General features: G+C 50.9%; 1 protein-coding gene across 1 annotated transcript in view; it reads left to right on the plus strand.

The window, feature by feature from the left end:
• SHANK3 (SH3 and multiple ankyrin repeat domains 3) overlaps positions 1 to 21,472 on the plus strand; it is a 61,520-nt gene that overhangs the window by 33,847 nt on the left and 6,201 nt on the right. The window contains 5 exon segments of the mRNA XM_027854245.1: positions 4,627 to 4,716; positions 5,898 to 6,028; positions 6,848 to 6,932; positions 12,440 to 12,552; positions 12,554 to 14,703. Of these exon segments, the coding sequence (XP_027710046.1) occupies positions 4,627 to 4,716; positions 5,898 to 6,028; positions 6,848 to 6,932; positions 12,440 to 12,552; positions 12,554 to 14,703 (2,569 nt within the window).

Raw genomic sequence — 21,472 nt, forward strand, 5'->3', positions numbered from 1 at the left:
GAAAGACTGTTGAGTACTATGATCCTCCTGGGAGCAGACCTGATCTGCCTGGTAGAAACAAAGAAGACAGGGCTTTGAAAGCTGAAAGGAAGCTTAGAGGCCATCAGGCCCAGCCCTCTCATTCTATAGATTAGGAAACTGAGGCCCAGAGAGGAGAAGGAACTTGTCTAAGGTGACACAGTTAGCTTATTGCAGAATTGAGACCAGAACTGAATTCTAGACCAGTGGTCTTTGTACTGTACAGTGAGTTAGAGTGAACAGCTCCTGGAAAGATCAGAGATGTGGAGGGGCATTGAGTCTTTGCCTGAATACTTTTCATGACAGGGGGCTCACTACCTACAAGATAAAACCCTGAGCTATGATTGGACAGCTTTAGTTTAACTTATGTTGAGCCCAAATCTGCTTTTCATCCTCCTGTTCCTGGCTCTGCGTTTTGGGGCCAAGCAAAACATGGCTAATCTCACAAACACATGATGGCTCTTTAAACATTTGCAAACTTCCCTGCTCTGTCTTTTCTTCTCTAGGCTGGATGTCTCTAATTCCTTCAACCGATAGAATGGTCTCTAGTGCTTCTACCATTTTGATTACCTCCTTTGGATGTGCTCCAGTTTCCTTTAAAAATGATTTGGCCTCTAGAGCTGAGCACAGTGCCCCTCTAGACAGGTCTGACCAGAACTGTGGGGCCGATGCAACGGTTTTTTGTTTTTGTTGATGAAGCTTAAGGTTAAGTCAGCTTTTGGATTTGTTTATTTGCTTGGCTGTCATGTTGCACTGATAACAGTGAGTTTTCCAACTTTGTTGTTTGGTCATGTCCGATTCTTTGTGGACCCCATGATCCATACTGTCCAGGGGGTTTTCTTGGTAAAGATACTGGAGTGGTTTGCCATTTTTCTTCAGCTCATTTTACAGATAAAGAAACTGAGGCAAACCAGGTTAAGTGACTTGTCCAGGGTGACACAGGTAGTAAGTATCTGAGGCCATATTTAAACTCAGGTCTTCCTGAGCTCTATCCACTGAGCCACTTAGCTGCCTCCATTACCCATGGACTTTTGTCTTGTCACAATTGCACATTTGTGCAATTGAATTTTGGGGCCAAAGTATAGATCTTTGCATTTAATTCTGTTACGTTTCACCTTGTTTCTTCTATCTTACCATTCATACTTACAAGGGTCTTTTCATTGGGAATGGGAACTCTTCCATTCTACTTTGCACTGCCATTTTTAAATTTGAGAAGTATGCCACCGGTGCCTTCATGTGAGCCCCTGAGAAGTATTTGGAATAGCTGACAGTCAAGAACATTTCACTTGAACATGCTTGGCAGCTAGTCCTTAATTACCGCTCTTGGGATTTGACCATTCCATAGGTTCAGAACCCACCTAATTGTACAACCGTTCAGCCTGCATTTTTCATCTTGTTCACACGGGTATCATGAGAGGCTCTGTCAGATGCTTAGCTGAAATGCAGGCAGCCTCTATTTACACTGCTTCCTGGATTATGTAACAGTGTCAAAAGAGGGGATGATGTTAGTGAGGAACGACCAGATGGCTTTCAAATGACCCCACACTACCTCTAGGTGATTGCTGTTTCCCTTTCTAAGTGCTCATGATCAATCCCTCTAATGCTGTAATGCTTCTAATATTTTGCCAGGGATGAGTGTCAAGCTCCATGACAGGCCTCTAGTTGACATTTTCCTTCCCCATTTGGAGACTAGGTTAACCTCAGACCACGTTAAGCCCTGTGGCACGTGTCTCCTTGTCTTTCTTCACCAGAGCTTCCTGACCCTGTGTCCGTAATCCTTTCTGCAACGTCTCTGAGGCCCCTGGCTCTGGGCCCTGAGCCTGGACTGTGTTCAGAGCAGCTGAATCCTGGGTCCCTTCTCCCCCCAAGGAGCAGGCGCCCTTGCATCAGCCTCCATCCCTATGTGTGTCCTGCTGTAATGGTGTGCTTCTGTTCCATAGCTCCGGCTGCCACAAGGGAGTTTGGGGCCTGCAGCCCCCATGAGCGGTCACCAGGCGGTGGAGGGGGCATGACCTCAGCTCCTGCACAGCTTATCCCTCAAGGGTCTTTCATTCATTCACTGGTATTCATTTGGTTCGTCTTAATTGAGTACCTGTGTTGTTCAGAGCTCTGTTTGAGGTACTGAGGGAGATGCAAAAACAGATATATGAGGTCTGGGTCCTCTTCAATAGCACAAGGCTTCATCAGGGAGACAAGGACCATGTGGGAACAGGTCAGTAACAAGACAGGTTGTAATATAGGCTGAACCAAGGACCAGGACTCTGAGGGGAAGGTGGGCTGTTGGGAGCATGGAGGAGTGAGAGGGATGTCAGTGTGGACTACCTGGAGGAGGCAGGACCTACCTGCGGGACAGGCAGGATTCAGGTCAGTCAACTGGTGGAACAGAATGTGCAGCCCTCAGTGGGCCTCTGCCCCTATCTCTTGTGGACCCTCTTCCTGGAGGCTGCCCTCCCCTCCAGCAGCCGGGCATCCTCATGCCTCCCACACCCCACGAATGGGACTCAGGTTTCCCCAGAGAAGATATGCAGAGGAAGTCTGGGTTTTCTGAGCACCATCTGTTGACAGCCATAAAAGACACCTAGGAAATCCACACCAGCAGACAGAAGGCTTGCTGCTGGCCTCCCACCTTGGCCTGTCTTCTCTTCTTTTCCAGGCTTCTTATGGCTGGCCTCCTCCCTAGAAGAGGGCACAAGGATTGGCATCCTCCCCACTCTCATTGGGCTGTGATTGCAAGGGTTGGAATCATAGGCTTAGAGTGGGAAGGGACCTCAGAGGAATCAGAATCCTAAACTTGGAGCTGGGAGGGACACCAGAGGTCATCAAATCCAGTCTCCCTCATCTTACAGATGAAGAAACTGAGGCCCAGAGAGAGGAAGGGATTTTCCTAAGGTCACATAACTAGTAAGGGGGTCTGAGGCAGAATTCAAACCCAGGTCTCCCTGCCTCCAAGGTTAATGCTGAGTCCACTGCACCCACCCTTACCTGAATAGAAATGCTCTGTGTGACCTAGAAGACTCAGGAACCTAGATCTACAGTTCCCCACCTTTCACAGATGAGAAAACTGAGGCTGAGGACGGTGAAGAGACAGGCCCAAGTCACACAGGTTGTATTACCTGGGCCCTGCTTGAAGAATTTAAATAATAGGGATCCAAGGCAACCCCACATCGTTGGTCATTTCTGATGCTTTTTGGTCTGCAGCCAGGCCAGATGAGCACTTCTGTTTACCTTTGAGCTCATCCCTTATGGTCAGTGAGCTCTGTCGGGTAGCTCCTAAATAATTCCTCAGATGATCAATATTTAAAGCTGGGAGAGATTGGGGAGACTGCCAAGTTCAATTCTCTCACTTTTCAGTTGAGGAAACTGGGGCCCCAATTGACTTGTTCATTGTCACAAGTGGTCTTCTGACTACACCCAGAATGCTCTCCACAACATTCACTCTAGCCTTTGTAGGACTGGGGACTGAACAGGCACACCTTGGGTGACATTTCCAAGACAAGTCGAGCTCCACCAATGCTTCCTCTTCCACCAATAGGAACATTTTCACAAGATCTAGCTTTAAGAGCTGGAAATGAGTAGATCAGCTGTAGGGATCGGGTGGATCCAGTTTGGCCAGAGTGGAGGGTGTGAGGGAGCTGGGGGTGGGGATAGAGATAGGGGCCTCGGGCAAACTGGGGCCAGAATGTGAAGAGGTTTGAATGCCTAACAGAAATTTGGACTTTGTTCTCTAGACAGCAGGAAGCCTTGGGTGGTTCCTGAGGACTGAAGAAGGGGTTGGGGGCATGGTCAGAGCCCATGGGGCAGAGGCTAGTGGTCATTTTGTCTTTGTATCCCCAGCACCAATACCAGTGCCTGGCACATAAGAGGGACTTAATAAATGCTTGTCGAATGAATGAATGAATGATAGCAGGGCCTACTCATAGAAATAGAGAGATCAGAAGAGGCCAGTTTGCTGAGAAAGAGAAATTCAGTTTTGAGTATGTTGACTTTGAGATAATAGTGGGATCTCAAGGCGTAGGTGTCCAACAGGTAGCTGGAAATGTAGGTGAAGTGGGAGCTGTGACCTTCTCCTTCCCCTTGTGAAGACGCACGGCAGGATGTGCAGACTTGAGCGTTGGCCACTTGGAGGTGATAGTGGAAGCCGGGAGACGGGTTCCAGATGGTGGCTTTCTGCTCCAGCCTACTCACTGGTTTAATTAATTTAATAACTTCCACTATTTAGTTTGTGTTATTAAAAAGAAATCTTTTTCCAACTTAAAAATGTGACTTTAAATAGTATTGACCTCTGCTGCCAATAATTCTTTGAGGCCAGATTTTAAAGGCAACAGGGGCCTGAGGTACAAGTTGATACCTTTCTCACCACTGCTGAACTGTTATAACACATTGTTCTATAGCAGCCCTGGTTAGGATGCTCCTTTGTAACTCAGCCTGCTTACCTTAGCTCAGCACCAACCCCCTGCAGCCTGCTTCCCTCAGCTGCCTGCGCCTCTTACTTCTCTGAGGAGAGAGTCCTTTCTGTGACTGCTTCCTGCTCATCACAGGGATGGCCTTAGGTTGCCTTTCCAACCTCCCTGCCCTCAGAGCTCCTCTTCCTTTCTCCACATGAGGCAGAAGAGAAAAGAGAAAGCCACGCCTTCCTGGGGCGCCTTGCAGCCGAGAGCACCAAAGCCCCCACGCCAGCTTACCCCCAGTCTGCCCGAGGTAATTTTCCTCTCTCATTTCCCCCTGCCAGGCTGCTGTCTGCTGGGAAGCTGCCGGCTTGTTGCCTAACAAAGTTGTTTCCTTCTTTGGTCATGCCTCCTTTAGACTGCAGGGTCTTTAGCTAGCTGCAAGGACTCTCCCAGGGCCTGTACCCCTACTACGTGATGGAGCTTTCTGAACGAAACTTGTAACACAGTGGTTTCATTACTACCAGCCTTGGACCTCGTCCCTGGTGGGGACCTTGACTGGGGAGCTTTTCCCTGAAGGGAGAGTCTCTTCCGGTATCCCACCTGGGGGTCCTGCTCCATGGACCCCTCTGCCCCTAGTGGGCTGGGAAGGAGGAGAGCTGGGCCACTCCCTGCCCCAGAGTGCCCAGGACCGCATGGGGAGGGGGATCTTGCAGCAGGAGCAATGGGATACACATGTTCCTACTGGAGAGTGCCTGCCACAGAGCACGCCCTTAATAAAATGCTTGTTGGTCGACTGGTTGATGGAATGAGGCACCACTAAGGTCATGAGGGTTTAGAGAAATTCCCAAGAGGAGGGATCCCTAAAGGGCCCCTGATCAGGAGGATTTGGGAGAAGCTCTGATCTGTGGCAACACCTCTCCCCAAGCCACTGCTCAGGGTCTCCAGCAGACCTGGGAGGGCCAGGCAAAGGAGAGGCTGCCAGAGCTGGTCAGTCACCTTCCTACCTGGCATGGGGTATTTCTGGGGTGGACTGGCCCAAGGGCCTGGGCTCCTGGAAAGACTGAGGCTGGGATGGGGAGTTGGACATATAGATGAGGGTTGGTCGTAGTGGGGGACGGGGAATGCAGGAAGTGATGCCAAGGCCAAGGAGAAGCCCCCTGGTGGGGTGGCATTCACGCATCCAGGGAAAGGCTTGAAAGTTCTCCCCCCTCTACCTGCATTGCCCCAGGAGGCTTTGAGACTTCTCTCTGACTGGAGCAATTGAAAGCGAAATAAATGTTTTGTGGGAAAGTTGAATGATGACCAGGCAGATGTCCCTGGCTGGCCCCTTGTGTGCTGCACCCTGGGAAACCGTCCACCTTGCCTACCCCTCGTTCTAGTTCTGGTATCTACTTGGCATTGTTGCTGCCCCTAGCTGGGAAAAGGGTGAGTCGGGGATCATCAGGCAGAAGCCATGGGCCACTCAGGCTTTACTTCCTTTGGATTATGCAGAGAAGCTGGATGAGATCCTGGCGGCAGCTGCAGAGCCCACACTGAGACCGGACATCGCAGATGCCGACTCCAGGGCGGCCACTGTCAAGCAGAGGCCCACAAGTCGCCGCATCACTCCCGCGGAGATCAGTGTGAGTGGCGCTATGGAGGCTGGCGGGGGTGGGGTGGGGGCCGCGGAGAGAGGGAGCGTGGGTGATACTGAGAGTGGAGCCACAGGGGTCGTCGTTGGGACGGTAGGACACAGGAGGAGTAGGCCAGGGGACTGGAGCCCATGGGAGTGGGGGAGTGTGGTTCAGTGTGAATATAGCCATGACGGTCACTGAGAAGAGCCCCGGGGACCACAAGGCAAAGGGGATGTGAGCCCCTGGGAATGGGACCACAGGAGTCCCTATCAGCTGTACCCTGGCATTCATTGAGAGTGGGGCCATAGGGGCTGGTCAGAGCAATCGTGGGGTCGGTTTGAGCAGTGGGATCCACTAGGACTGAGGGGATGTCAGTCCCTAGGGATCTGTTTGAGTGGCTCAGTGGGAGCGGCGTCACAGGGACCAGGGATGAGGGTCAGCTAGGTGGGCCCATTGGGAGTGGGACTATGGAGGTTACTGTGAGAGGAGTCCCAGGCGTCACGGGAACCAGTGTGAGTTGGGCTCACGTTCATGGGGTTCCAAGGAAGGGGAATTAAAGATGTCAGAGCGGTCAATGCTTATTGACCAGGGTCATAGGAAATTGGTGTGGATGTGGTCAAGGACGCAATGGGGTCATTGAGGTAGGCACGGGAATTGTGGCTGGGGGTAGTATAGCAGTACCTGGGGATGTCGGTAGAGTGGTGAGGGGGTCAGTGAGGGATGACTTGAGGGTGTTTGAGAGGATCAGGGCATCAGTGTGGGGGTATGGGGGACCAGCAGCCTCTGGTGCTTGGCTCCCACCATCTGTGTTTTCTTTCCTCTTCACAGTCTTTATTTGAACGCCAGGGCCTTCCTGGCTCTGAGAAGCTTCCTGGATCCCTTCGAAAGGGCATCCCACGCACCAAATCTGTAGGTATGGCCATGGTGGATTCTAGGGGAGGGGATGGAGTGGGGGTATTTCATGGGATATGGAGGAATGAGGTTGATGGTGTGATCATGAGAATTATGTGGGCCTGGGGATAAGGGGAACCAGTTGTTGGAAAGGTTAGGGGACTTCTAGGAATCGGAGGACCCTTAGGACATGGGGTAGAGGTGGAAGGGACGTGCGGGTCAGAGCAGGGACGTGAAGCACTCACAGGAGTGGGGAATAGGGCTATGGAGAGCCAAGGGGCCACACCTCTGATGCCGCCTCCCCCTGAATCTTGGGGGTTGGAAGCTGTCCATTGTCAGTTCTTCCTTCCCCAGCATTCCTTCTGTATTCTGCCCCCCGCCAACCCTGTCTCTAATGACCTCTGCCAGTCTGTATGTAGCTGGTAAAGGCCTTCGAAGTCATATCGTCCAGCTCCCCTCCCAAAGGAGGAATTCGTTTGATAGTATCCCTATCAGGTAGTTGTACAGCCTCACAGAACGCTTCCAGTGACAAGGACCTCACTACCTTAGCTGGATCTGTGTGGCCTTCAAGGAGACCATCGAGGTTGAACAGCCCTAATGGTCAAGCTGTTCCCTCTCTCTAAGTCTGCCTCTGCACCACATTTAGTTCTGTCTTTTGGCATCACATCAGGAGGTCTGATGCTTCTTTCCCATGAAAGCCTATGACCTACTTGAAGCAGCTGTCATATGATACTAGGGTCTTCTCTGCTCCAGGCTACACTTCTTCAGCCCAAAGAACTCCAGGCTTCATCGTCCTGACCATCTTCAGCTGAGTGTGCTCATTTGTTAATACCCTTCCTAAAAGTGGTGCTCAGATGTGGTCTGAGCAGGCAGAGGACGTCAGCTCCCTAGTCAGGACACACTCTTCTGTCTGTCTGTCTGTCTGTCTCTCCCTCCCTCTTCTCTCCCCTCTCCCGTTCTTTGTCTCTCTCTGTCTCTGTTTCTCTCTCTCTGTGTCTATCTCAGTATCTCTGTCTCTGTTTCCATCTCCATCTCTGTCTTTCTTTCTCTGGCTGTTTCTTCCTCCCTCTTCTGTTCTCTACTCTCTTCCTGTCTTTGCTTGTCTCTGTCTCTTTCTCTCTCTCCCTCTCTCTTCTCTCCTTTCTCCCTCTTTCTGTCTCTGTCTTTTTGTCTCTCTACCTCTCCTTCCCTCTTCTCTCCTTCCTCTCTCTGTCTCTGTCTTTCTGTCTGTCTCAGTCTCTCTGTCTCTCTCTGTCTCTGTCTCTGTCTCTCTCCCCAACTCCCAGCCTCTGTCTCTTTCTCAATGGAGACTAAGATGGTGGTAGCTTTTTTTGGCCTGTATGTCTGGGCCTATGTTTGGCCCATTGAGCTTGTCCACCAAAACTGAGATTTCTTGCAAACAGGATCCCCCATCTTGTATTTATGGACTTGATTTGTTTTTTAACCAGCGACTTAGCCTTTATCCTTATTACAATTGTCTTAATAGATTTAACCCATCATTCTAATCTGTCAAGATCTGGGGAGATCCTGTTATCTGTCACCTAGCATATCAGGTCTTCCTCTTAGGAAGGCTGCTGAGCCTATCATCTGTGCCTGCAACCAAGGGTTTGATAACAATGCTGAATCTGAGGGAGCAGAAGCCTCAGGGCTTCTCCCAGAGACCTCCCTCCCAGTTGACATCAACGCATTGATTTAGACTCATTGCATTGGGTCATTTGGTCAGTTTTGAATCCGTCCACCTCCTCTTGTCCAGGAAGGAAGCACGTGGGCCTTTGTCCAATGCAGCGCTGCAATCTCAGGATGTTATGCTTAGACAAGGCTGTCTGGACATGACCTGTTCTTGAACTCACGCCGGCTCTTGCTGGTTACTGCTTCTCTTTCTAAGTGCTCAACACCTGCCCTCTTACTGATATTTAATCACCTTCTTGGAAATCAGGGGGACCTTTGCCCTTCTCCAGTCCTGTGGCAGCTCGCCTCATTGCCACAACTTTCAGAGATCCCAGTGACTTAGCAAGCCCACGTGCTGGGCCATTCTTCCCTCTGGTGCGTTATTCATCTGGTCAAGATGACTTGACCTCATTAAGGGAAGCCGATGCCTTTTTACTGGCCCCTAAGTTGCCTTGGGTTTCACTTTCCTGTTCTGTACTTTCACGACTGAAGATTGTTCTCCTTGGTAGAGAAAACAGACCCAAATAAAATCGAGTGAGCACCAGTGCTGTCCCTTCTCTTATTTCCTCCTTGTCACCAATGTAGCAAAAAAGGAAATTTGTTGTCCTTAGCATCCACTGCCAGCCAGCCCCAGGTTGTCCTGTCAGAGGGCTTTCAGGACTGTGCCAGTCTTGGTATTCAGCTGCTGTTACCCAGCCTTATGTCCATCTTTCCCCTTATCCTTCAGGTGTCCTGGATTGGCTCTTCTGACTTTCCATATGTTTTACACCTATTCCAAGGCATATGTGGCCCTTGCTTTTTGATTCAATTCAATTCAAGCCCACAAATGTTTATTAGACACCTACTGAATGCAGAGCCCTGTGCTGGTGCTGGTGGGGGTGGGGAGCAGATTACAGAAATTTGATCAAACATAGTCTCTGCCTCCAGGGATCTTGCAACCTGATAGGATGATATGACCCATACACAAACCTCTTTGACATGTCAGTGGATCTGGGTGAGGGTGTTCACCCTCCAATTTTGTGCTCCCCAAGTTCATTCACACCTTCTCATTCTGTATGACACTTGCCCACATTCTCCCATTCGTTCTCTGTAGAGGGACTTCTTAATGTTGACTGGGGACCTTCTTCCTGCTCTCTTCACATGATGCACATGCCAGGGTGGGATGCTAGCCATCCACCATTTCCCTCAGTCCCTTAATGTGACTGACTCCCCCTTTTCCTCTACTCAGCCATCTGCTGGAAGCCTCTCTCATGCCACTCTGTGCATCTACCATCATCCCACCCTCCGTCTCTTCACTGCTTTTCAGGTCATTGTCTGAAGTTTTGATTCTTCAGTGAGTGTGGTATATCATGATGCATTGCTATTTAGCATCATAGGAAGGATACTGGTGATGAAGATGTGTTTTTCTTTCAGAAAGGTTAGGGTTGCTGAGGCACAGCTTCCCAAAGGCAGTCCAGCCTCCTCTCTTCTTCCCATTCAATTCAGGTCCCCCCTCGTCTAGCTGTATCGCCTGCCCAAGATAACCCTAACCATGAGACAATGTTGAACCCAAGATAACTCTGACCATCGGAAAAGTAATTTGTAGCTGGTTGTGCTTTACCTACATGTCAGCCAGGAAGTGCTATGGCTTCTCCCCATTTGGTAGATGTAGAAATAGAGGCTCAGAGAGCCTTGTCAGTTGTCCGTGGTGGAATAGCTGATCCCCCAACTGCAAGTTATAGCCTGAACCAGAGGCATTCTTCAACCACTTGGTTTCCTGTGTGAATGGTCAGGTCACATTCTTTTCTTTTTTTTGCTTTTTGGTGAGGCAATTGGGGTTAAGTGACTTGCCCAGGGTCACACAGCTAGTAAGTGTCTGCGGCCGGATTTGAACTCTGGTCCTCCTGACTCCAAGGCCAGAGCTCTATCCACTGTGCCACCTAGCTGCTCCATCAGGTCACATTCTTTTGAGTGCTTGAGTTTCAGGTAAGAGGTCCCGGTGCATTTCTCCCCTTTGTGCCAATGACACATTGCCATCCACAAATAAGGTGTCTGGAGGACTCCACCATTTGTAGGAAAGCCCTCTTCCATCTGGACTTGCCTGCGATGGCCTCCATTATCATGGCAAACAGCTCTGGCAGGCAGATAGCTGGCACCTTGGTTCATGCTGGACTCTGATGTTAAGAGACAGAAAATTGCTGAAGAAACCTCTCTCTGTTGTTGCATCTTTCGAGGAATGTTTTACGAACTTAACACATGCAGGGGAAGATGGTTTTTAAAGCTCATTGTATTTTTCCAGCTAAGTCATGGGCTTCTTGGTAATCAACTGACAGCATCTTTTGCACTTTCATTTTTGGGACCTTGGGAAAGTTATAGCAGGTTTTTGTGCCTCAGTTTTCCCATCTGTAAAGTGAGGAGGTTGGACTACATGGATTCTGAGGTCCCATAGAGTTCTATGTCTGCGATCCTGTGACTTCCATGGATCTCAGTTTCCTCATCTGAAAAATAAGAATAACATTTCTTTTATACTAACTCCCTTGTGGGTTGGTGTGAGGGAGGTGCTTTGTAAATCTTGAGGTGATCTGTGTTCCCCGCCTCCTGGGAAGTCTGAGGCAGCAATGGTTCCTGCCTGGTGGGCCCCCGAAGGCTTCCTGCCTATCAGACAACTGCGTTCCAGCATCCCTGATCTCCTCTGCTCTCTTGCCTGGGTCTTTGCCTTACTCCCCTGTTTCTCTCCCCCCCATCTCTCCTCCTTCACTTCGGAGGCAGATCCTCTCCCCCTTCCCCCTTCTCTGTGGCCCCAGCCATCCCTCTGGGCTTTGCCAGCGATGCCTCCTCTGCCATCTCTGCCTCTCTCAGGGCTGCGTGATGCTTCTCCACGTCTGCGACAGCTTGATACACGCTTCCCTAAGAAGTCTGTGTCTTCCTGGCTCAGATCATCCGGCTCAGCTGCACCGGTTACCTTAGCAATGTGTCTCTCTCTTCTGGCCCCCACCTGAACTCCAGTTCTTTCTCGGCCTCCTCCCTGGAGGCCTGAGCTCCCCTCTGAGCCACTTTTCTTGTGGTCCAGAGCTCTATGACTTCTGGGTAGAGAAGGCAGAAAGGCACCTCTTGCTCATCCAAAGAATCTCGGGCAGAAGGGGCTTCCAAGCCCCCCCCGGCCTTGAGCAGGGATCCTTTGGACAGTATCCTGGCAAATGCTCACTCAACCTCCATTGGATGGCCTCCAATGAGGGCGTGCCCAGCCCCTCCCACTCAGGCTCAGCTTTAATCGTTAGGAAGTGGGAGAATTTACATTTTTCTTTTGCTTTTACATGGATCTTACTGTTCTGCTTCTCCATCTATCCGGTTGAATCTCATCTTGTTTGACTTGGCCCTACGTTCTTGCCTGCAGAGATATTTTTGGATCCTGATTGTGTAACCCGATGTGTTAAGCTCTTCTCAGCTTTGTGTCATCTGCCTATTTAATAAGCTTGCCACCTATGCCTCCAGCCCAGTCATTGATAAAAATGTTAAATAAAATGGGGCTGAAAGTAGAGCCGTGGGGCACACTGTCAGAGACCTGTCGAGGTTGACCCTGAGGCGTGACTTGAGGAGTGCCAGTTCCTGCTAGCTATACATTGAATTGTCCCAAGGGGGTCCTTGACCATAGGCTCGGAGGACAGCTGTCACGGCTGTCCTCTGAGCAGTGGGGCCTGGGGCAGAGAGTAGGTAAGCTACCCGGCTGTAGCGGGCCCTCCTCCTTCCCTCCCATAGCTTTCCTTTTCCCAGTCACATCCCCCAGGTGCCTCCAAGTCTCCACTGCTCCCCCACGCCCCCACCCCCTCTCCCTCCCCAGGCCTCACCCCAGGTCCCCGGGCCTGACTGCCGGTCCCTCCGTAGGGGAAGATGAGAAGCTGGCCTCTCTCCTGGAGGGGAAGTTCCCGAGGAGCTCGTCTATGCAGGATGCTGTCCGTGAGGGCCATGGGATCCCGCCCCCACCCCAGACCGCCCCGCCCCCCCCCGCCCTCCCCTTACTACTTCGACACAGGACCACCTCCCTCCTTTTCACCGCCACCCCCGCCAGGCCGTGCCTACGACACCGTGAGATCCAGCTTCAAGCCGGGGCTGGAGGCCCGGCTGGGAGGGGCGGGACCCCCTGGGCTCTATGCCCCGGGCCTCGGCGCTCATGGGCCTCTCCCATACCCCGAGCGCCAGAAGCGGGCTCGGTCCATGATCATCTTGCAGGACTCACCCCACGAACCAGCTGTGGCCGAGAGCAGCCGGCCTCCTCCTGCAGCCACGCCCCCCGAGCGCCTGAGGCGGAAGGCACGAGTGCCCGGCAGTCAAGACAGCCCTTACGCCAACCTGGGCGCCTTCAGTGCCAGTCTCTTTGCCCCATCCAAGCCCCAGCGCAGGAAGAGCCCCCTGGTGAAGCAGCTGCAGGTGGAGGAAGCGCAGGACCGGGCAGCTCTGGCTGTGGGGGGCAGCGGCAGCAGCTTCCCCCGGGAGCCGTCGCCCACTCGCCGGGGGCACCGGCTCGGGGGGCTCGACTACCCCCCCGGGGAACCACCTGGCCTCCCATTTACTGGCGCCGGCCCTGGCAAGGAACGAGACCGTCGGCTGGATGAGAGGCGCCGCTCCACCGTCTTCCTTTCCGTGGGGGCCATCGAGGGCAGCCCCCCCAGCGCAGAGATGCCGTCCCTGCAGCCTTCCCGATCCATCGACGAGCGCCTCCTGGGCAGCGGCAGGGACCTGCTCTTACCCTCGCCCGTCTCCGCTCTCAAGCCATTGGTCAGCAGCCCTAGCCCCTCCCCCGTGGGCTCCACCTTCATCCACCCACTCACCGGCAAGCCCCTGGACCCCAGCTCGCCCTTAGCCCTCGCCTTGGCCGCCCGGGAGCGGGCCCTGGCTTCCCAGGTGCCCTCGAGATCCCCAACCCCTGTTCACAGCCCAGACACGGATAGGCCAGCCCCCCTCTTTGTGGACATCCAGAGCAGAGAGCCAGAGCGCAGCAGCCTGGCTTCCCCCACCCCCGCCTTTTCCCCCCGGGGCCCCGCGTGGGGCCCCCTCCCTGCCCGCCGAGAGGTTGAGAAGTCCCCACGGGACGAGAGGAAGACGCCGGATGACAAGAAGTCCATGATCCTCAGCGTTCTGGACACGTCGCTGCAGCGTCCCGCTGGCCTCATCGTGGTCCACGCCACGGGCAATGGGCAGGGCCCTGGGGAGCTGGAGGCAGAGGAGAGTGCACCAGGCGTCCCTGAGCTGAGCCAGGCCCCTCCTCCGGCCGCTGCCCCCGCGGCCGCACCGGGGGCCCTGCCCAGCCCTCGGGCCCAGCCCCCTAGCAGCCCCCCGGCCGCCGACACGGTGCTGGGCCAGGGCAGCTCCGAGGAAGAGCCAGACGTGGTGTTTGCTGTGGCCCTGCCCCCAGCCCAGCTGTCATCCAGTGACGAGGAGACGAGAGAAGAGCTGGCCAGGATCGGGCTGGTGCCGCCCCCAGACGAGTTTGCCAACGGCCTCCTGGTGAGCACGCCCCCCCCGGGCCCCGGGCCGGCCCCTACCCCCATTGCCTCGCCCAGCCCAGCCTCAGGGAAGCCCAGCAGTGACGCGCCCCCTGCCCCTGAGTCAGCCGCGGATTCTGGTGTGGAGGAGGTGGACACGCGCAGCTCCAGCGACCCTCACCTGGAGACCACGAGCACCATCTCCACCGTGTCCAGCATGTCCACGTTGAGCTCCGAGAGCGGCGAGCCCACGGACACGCACACCTCCTTCGCTGACGGACACACTTTTGTACTCGAGAAGCCGCCTGTGCCTCCGAAACCGAAACTCAAGTCCCCGCTCGGGAAGGGGCCCGTGACCTTCAGGGACCCTCTGCTCAAGCAGTCCTCGGACAGCGAGCTCATCGCCGCCGCCTCCGCCGGGCTGGCCTCCGGAGCTGGGCCTGCCCGCCCTCGCTACCTCTTCCAGAGAAGGTCTAAGCTGTGGGGGGACCCGGTGGAGAGCCGGGGGCTCCCAGGCCCCGAAGACGACAAACCGACTGTGATCACCGAGCTGAGCTCCCGCCTGCAACAGCTCAACAAAGACACCCGTTCCCTAGGGGAGGAGCCTGTGGGAGGCCTGGGGGGCCTGCTTGACCCCCTCAAGAAATCACCTGCTGTGGCCGCACGGTGAGTGGGCTGGCAGTGGGGGGGATGGCGGTGGGGGTGGGGCGGCAGGAGAGGGGGAGGTGGGCACGTCCAGGGCATGTGGATGCTATTTACCCTCTGTCCTCCCTCTCAACCATGCCTCTGTGTCCATCCCTCTGTCCTCCTTCGGTCCATCCTCTGGCCATCTAGTACAAACGAGAAAGGGCTTTCCTGGCCCCAGCCTGATGAGGAGAAATCACAAGCCCAGCCCTGAGCCTTGGAGCTCCAGGTAGACGCAATGGATAGGGTCCTTGGTTTCTTTCTGATCACTCTCAAGTGAGCAGCTCCATGTTCTGTAGCGGTCCCAAGACATCTCCCTGGGCTTCCCCCAGCCCAGTGATGGCCCTCTCACATGGGGTGACTGCCTCCCTGGTTCCCTGTGGCTGGCTGGTCTTTGTTGCCAGCCTCAACACTGAGCGCTTAGGCAACCCTGGGGGGTCCCAACCCCGGAATCCTGCTGGGAGATGTTGGCTTACTTCACACCCAGTCCCCACGTCTTGTTATGTTTCTCCAATTCTGCCTAGGTTGGCAAGCCTGCCTAGTGAAGTAGTCCTCATTGACCCTCTTCCTCCACAGACTTTGGTAATGCAGTTTCTGAGTGCCTCTGCCCCTGTGGGGGTGATGTTGTTGCCATCAGAACTGTGGGAACCTTTCAGAAAGGCTCAGCAGGTGGCTCATTGGGAATTAGACTGAGTTGGCTTGGCCCCAAAGGGCAGACTCAGGAGCACTGGCTGAGAGTCTGTGGGGTGCAGTGGAAAGCCTGGGCTTGGAGTCAGGGAAGACCTGGGCACAACCACACTTAGTAGCTATGTGACTGGGGGCGAGGTACTTTCACTCTCTGAGCCTCAGTTCCATTACCTGTAATGTGGGCATACTGATGCTCTACCTGGCTCATTGGGTTGTTGTGAACAAAACGCTTTGCTAACCTGAAAACCTGATGGAAATGGAACCTGGATTCATCCTTGGGTTGCAGGGGGGCAGCTTTCCACTCACAGGAAGGGCTGTTCTAAAGAGGTGTGGCCTGTCTTGGGAGGAGCTCCTTGTCACGGGGTTCCTTTAGAAGTGACTGGAGGGCTACTTGTCAGAGCTACTACAGAGGGGCTTCAGGCATGGGGCTTGGGTGGAGAAAGGGGTTGGAATAGATGACCTCACAGGTCCCTTCAAATTCTCCAGTTGTTTGATTCTGTAAAAGGTCTGGAAGAAGTCTGGGGTAGGGTGGGGTGTCACCAGAAATAGAAACAGACATTGTCAGTACCTATGACTTGGGTCTTTGGTCCCTAAGATAGGTCTGCCCTCACTTTGACCTCGGGGGCCTGTCCTCATGTCCTTCACACAGCCCAACCGCAGAGTTCTTCAGCCTCTACCTTCCTTGGTCCCATTCTACCATGTCCCTGACCTCCCCCCCCCACCCCAGGGTGGGGGTGGGAGGGGCCCTGTCCCTGGAGACTCCAACTCTATTCTTGTGTGGAAGAAAAACTGTACTCTTAGGTTGTAGGCACACATCTGCCAAAGATAAATTTATTAAACAAATTATTCTAAGCATCTTTGCTGAGAGAGAGAAAATCCAAAGGGACAGAAATTCATTTCTGCCTTTGAAAAGCTTTCCACCCAAGCTATGCTTGAGTTCCAATTCATAGTGTTTGAGAACAGACACATTCCATTATCAAGATCAAACAGTGGGGCAAAGTCTAGGCAACAGTTTTGATTCATCAAACGGCAACTGTCCCCACCGTTGGCATTCAACAAGAAGACAAGACCCAGGCATGAGTGGAAGCCAAGGCCCAGAGTCAGGAAAACCTGGCTGGCATATGGAAAGGAGCCAATTAGGCAGTGAGTTGGCCAGTTTGGTTGGAATGGAGAGGGTTTGAGGGCACAGTGCTTGTGTGCCTAGGGAGGTTGGCTATCTCTTCCTAAGCAGTGAGAATATGAAGGGATGCTGGAAAAGCAGGCAGACAACAGAAAGAGGAAAGGCAAGGAAGGAGGGATGGAACATGTATGCATTGGGTTCACCTGTTTTACAATGCCCAACCCTAGTTTTCAGCTCTCTGGGTCACATGAGCCATCTGCAAGTCTGCATATCCTTTTTCTCCCTGCTATGTCCTCCTCTCCTTACCCCAGGAAGAGTCCCTTGCTGAAGGGGTGCGGGGCAGGGCCCTCCCATACCTTCAACCACTCTGCCCTTCACTCTTTGGCATGTTTGGCACGAAGGCTCAGCACGGATGTCTCTGGGAAGATTGGCTGCCTCTTCCCCAGTTGTGTAAGACAAAGGTTTTGTTTTGCTTTTTCTTCTTAAAAACAAAACAAAACAAAACTCTCTCAGACCTGCCCATGTGCCCCGGTCCTTCACTTGGGTTTGGGAGAACTCTGTCTCCTGCCACTTCCCTTTTAGATGATGCAATGCACTGTCTCCCCTCCCGTAGCCTGACTGCCATTTTTGTCTTTGAGCCTGTTTGCTGACCCATTCTTCTCATCCTTCAGTGTCCTGTCCTGCTAAAGTCCTGGGACTTCCTTTGGGTCTGGCCATGGAGCAAGCTCTTCTCTGTTCAAGAGCATTTGATGACTTGAGGTTTCTGTCAGGATTCCACATCTCTCATCTGTTTTGAATGTACCCATGGTTTGGGGATCCCACTGTAGGTTTCCAAGTTGTGATGCCAATGGCCCACTGTCCCACGGAACCCACTGCCTTTTTTTTTTCTTTTAAAAATGGATTCTCTGTTTCCAGTTATATCCCTTCCTCTTCTCACCACCGCCAAGCCCAGGGAGGCTTCCCATGTATCAAAGAAAAAAAACCAATTAAATAAAGCAATTCAACAAAATCACCTGATAGAGACCCAAGACTAACAGCATGTGTGACACTTCAAATCCATAGACCCCTACTTCTGGAACAAGAGAAGGTGCTTTTGTTATGTTCTTTCTTTATGTTGTTATTATCATTGGTGACATGGTTTTCCTGGTTCTGCTTACTACACATTGCATCAGTTCGTATAGATGTATGTTTCTCTGAATTAATCATATTTATTATTCTTTAGGGCACAATAATATTTGATTACATTCAAGTACCACGGTTTTCTTTAGCCATTCCTCAATCAATGGATGGGCACACACTTTGCTTTTGGGTTTTTTTTTCTGCCACAAAAAGTGCTGTGATGAACATTTTATGTGCATGGGATCTTTCTTTCTCTTTCACCTCCTGGGGCTATGTACCCAGCAAAAGGATCAAGCCACTCAAAGCCTCAATGTCCTTATCTGTAAATTGTTTGCATTGTCTGCCTTTCAAGATTAGGTCCATAAGGTTTGAATTAGAAAATGAATGTACAGCTTTTCATGAAGTAGTGGTATTATTCTATTCTCCAAAGAATAGCGTGGGACACAGCAAAAAGTTCACTAAATCCAAGTGTCCTGGATCCACTGCACCCCTTTGAATATACCCATCTAATTCTGTCTACAGTCAATGAGAAGTCCAGGCTGGATCTTGGTAAATCACTTCTTTCTTTGCTAAATGTTCAACAGTTGCCTTTTCTATCCATTAGAGAATTTTGCCAGGAATGGACTTCATGCTCACTGGCCTATAGTTCACAGTCTCCATTCTCTTTCCTTTTTTGAAAGCATTTGTTCTCCTTCAGCCTTGTGGTACCTCTCCTATTCTGCATAGCCTTTGGAATATCAGACCCATACTGGCTCATCAATGCCAGTGCTTACCACCCTTGAAAATGGTCTTATGGGACTGTGCCAGGGGTTTACTGTTCATCTTTTATTACCTACCCTTGATTCCATCTTCTGCATATCCTTTGTTCTTTCAAACGTATTGTTCTTGGTATCTTTTGGTTTTATATCACCTTCATTTCTCGATGCACCAGTACCTCGGCTCCTTCCCAGAGACAGAGCAGCTCATATAACCCAAGAATGAAAAAAGAAGGAAAAGCCCAGTTCATCAAGCCTAACCAATTCATAGACGATGTTATGCTCAGTGTTCCTCACCCAGAGCCCTCTGCCTCTGCAATGAAAGGAGGGAGTTATCATATTTCTTCTTTGGGGCCAGGCTTGCTTAGTTTCACATCATTCAGCGTTAATTGTTTTTGTTGTTCTGACATCATCCTTGACAACATTCACATTGCTGCAGTCATTGTGTTGCTTGTTTTCCTGGTTCTTCTTACTTCACTCTGCCTCCATTCATATACCTTTTCTTGATTCTCAGTATTCATTACACTCCTCATTTCTTGGAGCACAACCATACTTTGTGATGTTCCTGTATCATGCCTGGTTTAGCCCTTCTCCAATCAGGGGGCATTTGCATGGTTTCCAGTTCTTTGTGACTACAGAAAGGGCTGCTGTAAATATTTTGGTCTCTATGGGGGCCCTTCTTTTCATCTTGATTTTCCTGGGTAAATGCTTATCAATGGTATCTCAGGGTCAAAGTGGATGGACAGGTTCGTCACTTTCTATTCGTAATTTCAAAGTGCTGTTCTGAAAGGTTGAACCAATTCATAGCTCCACAAACAATTCTGTAGAGTGGCTGTCTTTCTACATCCATGCCAAGATTGACAGCATCTTTGCCAATTTACTGGGTTTGAGGTGAAACCTCTGAATTGTTTTGATTTATATCTGCCTTATTTGTAACTATTTGGAGAAGTTTTTCAAAAGGTCATTAATAGCTTGCTATTTTTTTTTTTGAGACCTGATTCTTCTTACCCTTTGACTGCCATGGGGAAGTGGCTTTTGGCCTTCACAATTAGGTAGTTCCCTGTCTTTTTTCTTTATTTTTAAATTGGAATTTTTATTTCAAGTTTCCTGGGGAGTTCCTATTGCATGCACATCAGATTCTTCAGACAATTCTTATCTTTCCTGTTCACCAGAATTATTTCCCTTTGTGCCTTCATAATTCTACTCTTGAAAGTACTCTATCCCAACTGGGCTGACCTCCTCTGCAGAATTCTAGGCCATGGAATCCTGCCTCCTCTTTCAATCCTTTGAAATCTGCTCTCCTTGAATGTAGCATGCATGTTAGACTATACTTAGCTTTCTTCTTCACCAGAACAAATTCTAAGAGGGAGTGGCCACTTCTCCCTAAGATTACCATCATATCCACCACTAATTCCTCTTAGTTCATGAGAAGCAGATTCAGAACAAAAGTCCCCTTCATTGGTTCCTCTACCTTTTGAGGGAAGAAATGATCATTCAGATAAACTGAGAATTCTTCCATATTTGGGCTCCAACGTTTTCCTCTTTGGTGCTTTGGCTATCTTTGCTGTGCTCGAAGATTTCACAAAATTACAGCATCAGATTTTGAGGGTTGGAAGGGATCCCAACAATCATCTAGTCCAATCCCAAACAGAAAAAGAATCTCCTTTATGACACACCCAGATGTCCTCTAGTCTTTATTTGAAGACCTCGGAAGAGGGGAATCTGCCACTTTCCTGGGGCCCATTCCATCTGGGAACAGCTCTCATTGTTAGGATGTTTTTCTTGACGTCAAGACTTAATTGGACTCTTTGTAACTTCCTCTCATTGTTCCTGGTTCTTCCCTCTAGGACCAAACAGAACAAAACTAATCTATCTTGCACATGACAGCCCCTCAGATACTTTTGAGTACAGCTATCATATCCTTCCTTCGTTCCTCTCTTCAGGCAAAATGCCCCTGATTCCTTCATATACCAAGGTCCTTCACTGTCCTGGTTGCCTGGGATCCTCTCCAGATTAACAATGTCCTTAACTGGTGATTCCCAGAACTGAACACAATACTCCAGATGACCTCTCTGTTCCTGGAAGCTCCACATTCTAAGCTGCCAAAAGCACCTTTGTTTGTTGGCTTGGCATTGGCATACCCCCCGATGACTCATACAGAGCTTGTAGAGCGTGCAAAGCCCTAGATCCTTGAGAGACCAAATGCTATCTAACTATGACTCCAGAATTCTCTCCTTGTGAAGCTGGTGTTTCCAAGTGCAGGACTTTACATTCATCCCTACTGAATTTCCTTTTTTTTAGATCCAGCCCAAGGCTTGAGCCTGTTAAGAGCCTCTAGCTTTGGCATCCATGTGCTAATAACCCCTCTTGGCTTGGTACCACTGGCAGATTTCTTGAGTGCACCCTTGTGCTTATATGCAAGTCACTGATACATGTGTTAAATAGCTCAGGACCCAGCACTGATCCCTGAGGGCACCCTATGAGGTACCTTCTGCCATGTTGACATTAAGCCATCAATGACTACTTTTGGAGTTCATCCAACCAGTTCTGAATCGAATTGTAGGATTGTCTAGTCCACTTCTCTCCATTTTCACAAGAAGAGAATGGAATATTTTATCAAAAACTTGGCTACAGTTTAGTTAAACATTATCTGTAGCATTCCCTTTATTAACTGGTTTAGTAATATTGTCCAAGAAAGGAGGTTAGGCTGGTAGCAGCTGTTCTTGATAAAGCCCAGCTAGTTCTTGGTCATCATCTCTGCTACCTTTTCAAGATGTTCACCAACCATATCTTTAATGATCAGTTCTAGAATTTTCTAACGAATTTAGGTCAAGCTCACTGCTCTTGGATTTTCAGACTTAGTTCTTTTCTCTTTTTAGAAAATTGAGACAATTACCCTTCTGTAGTCTTCTGGCACTGCTTCTATTTTCCATCACTGTTCAACTTGCCATTTCTGTTAAGACCCAAGTATGCATGGATGTGTGTGTGTGTGTGTGTGTGTGTGTGTGTGTGTGTGTGTGTGTGAGAGAGAGAGAGAGAGAGAGAGAGAGAGAGAGAGAGAGAGAGAGAG

This window comes from Vombatus ursinus, unplaced genomic scaffold (assembly GCF_900497805.2).
Source record: "Vombatus ursinus unplaced genomic scaffold, bare-nosed wombat genome assembly UNPS02010394.1, whole genome shotgun sequence".
Lineage (NCBI taxonomy): Eukaryota > Metazoa > Chordata > Mammalia > Diprotodontia > Vombatidae > Vombatus > Vombatus ursinus.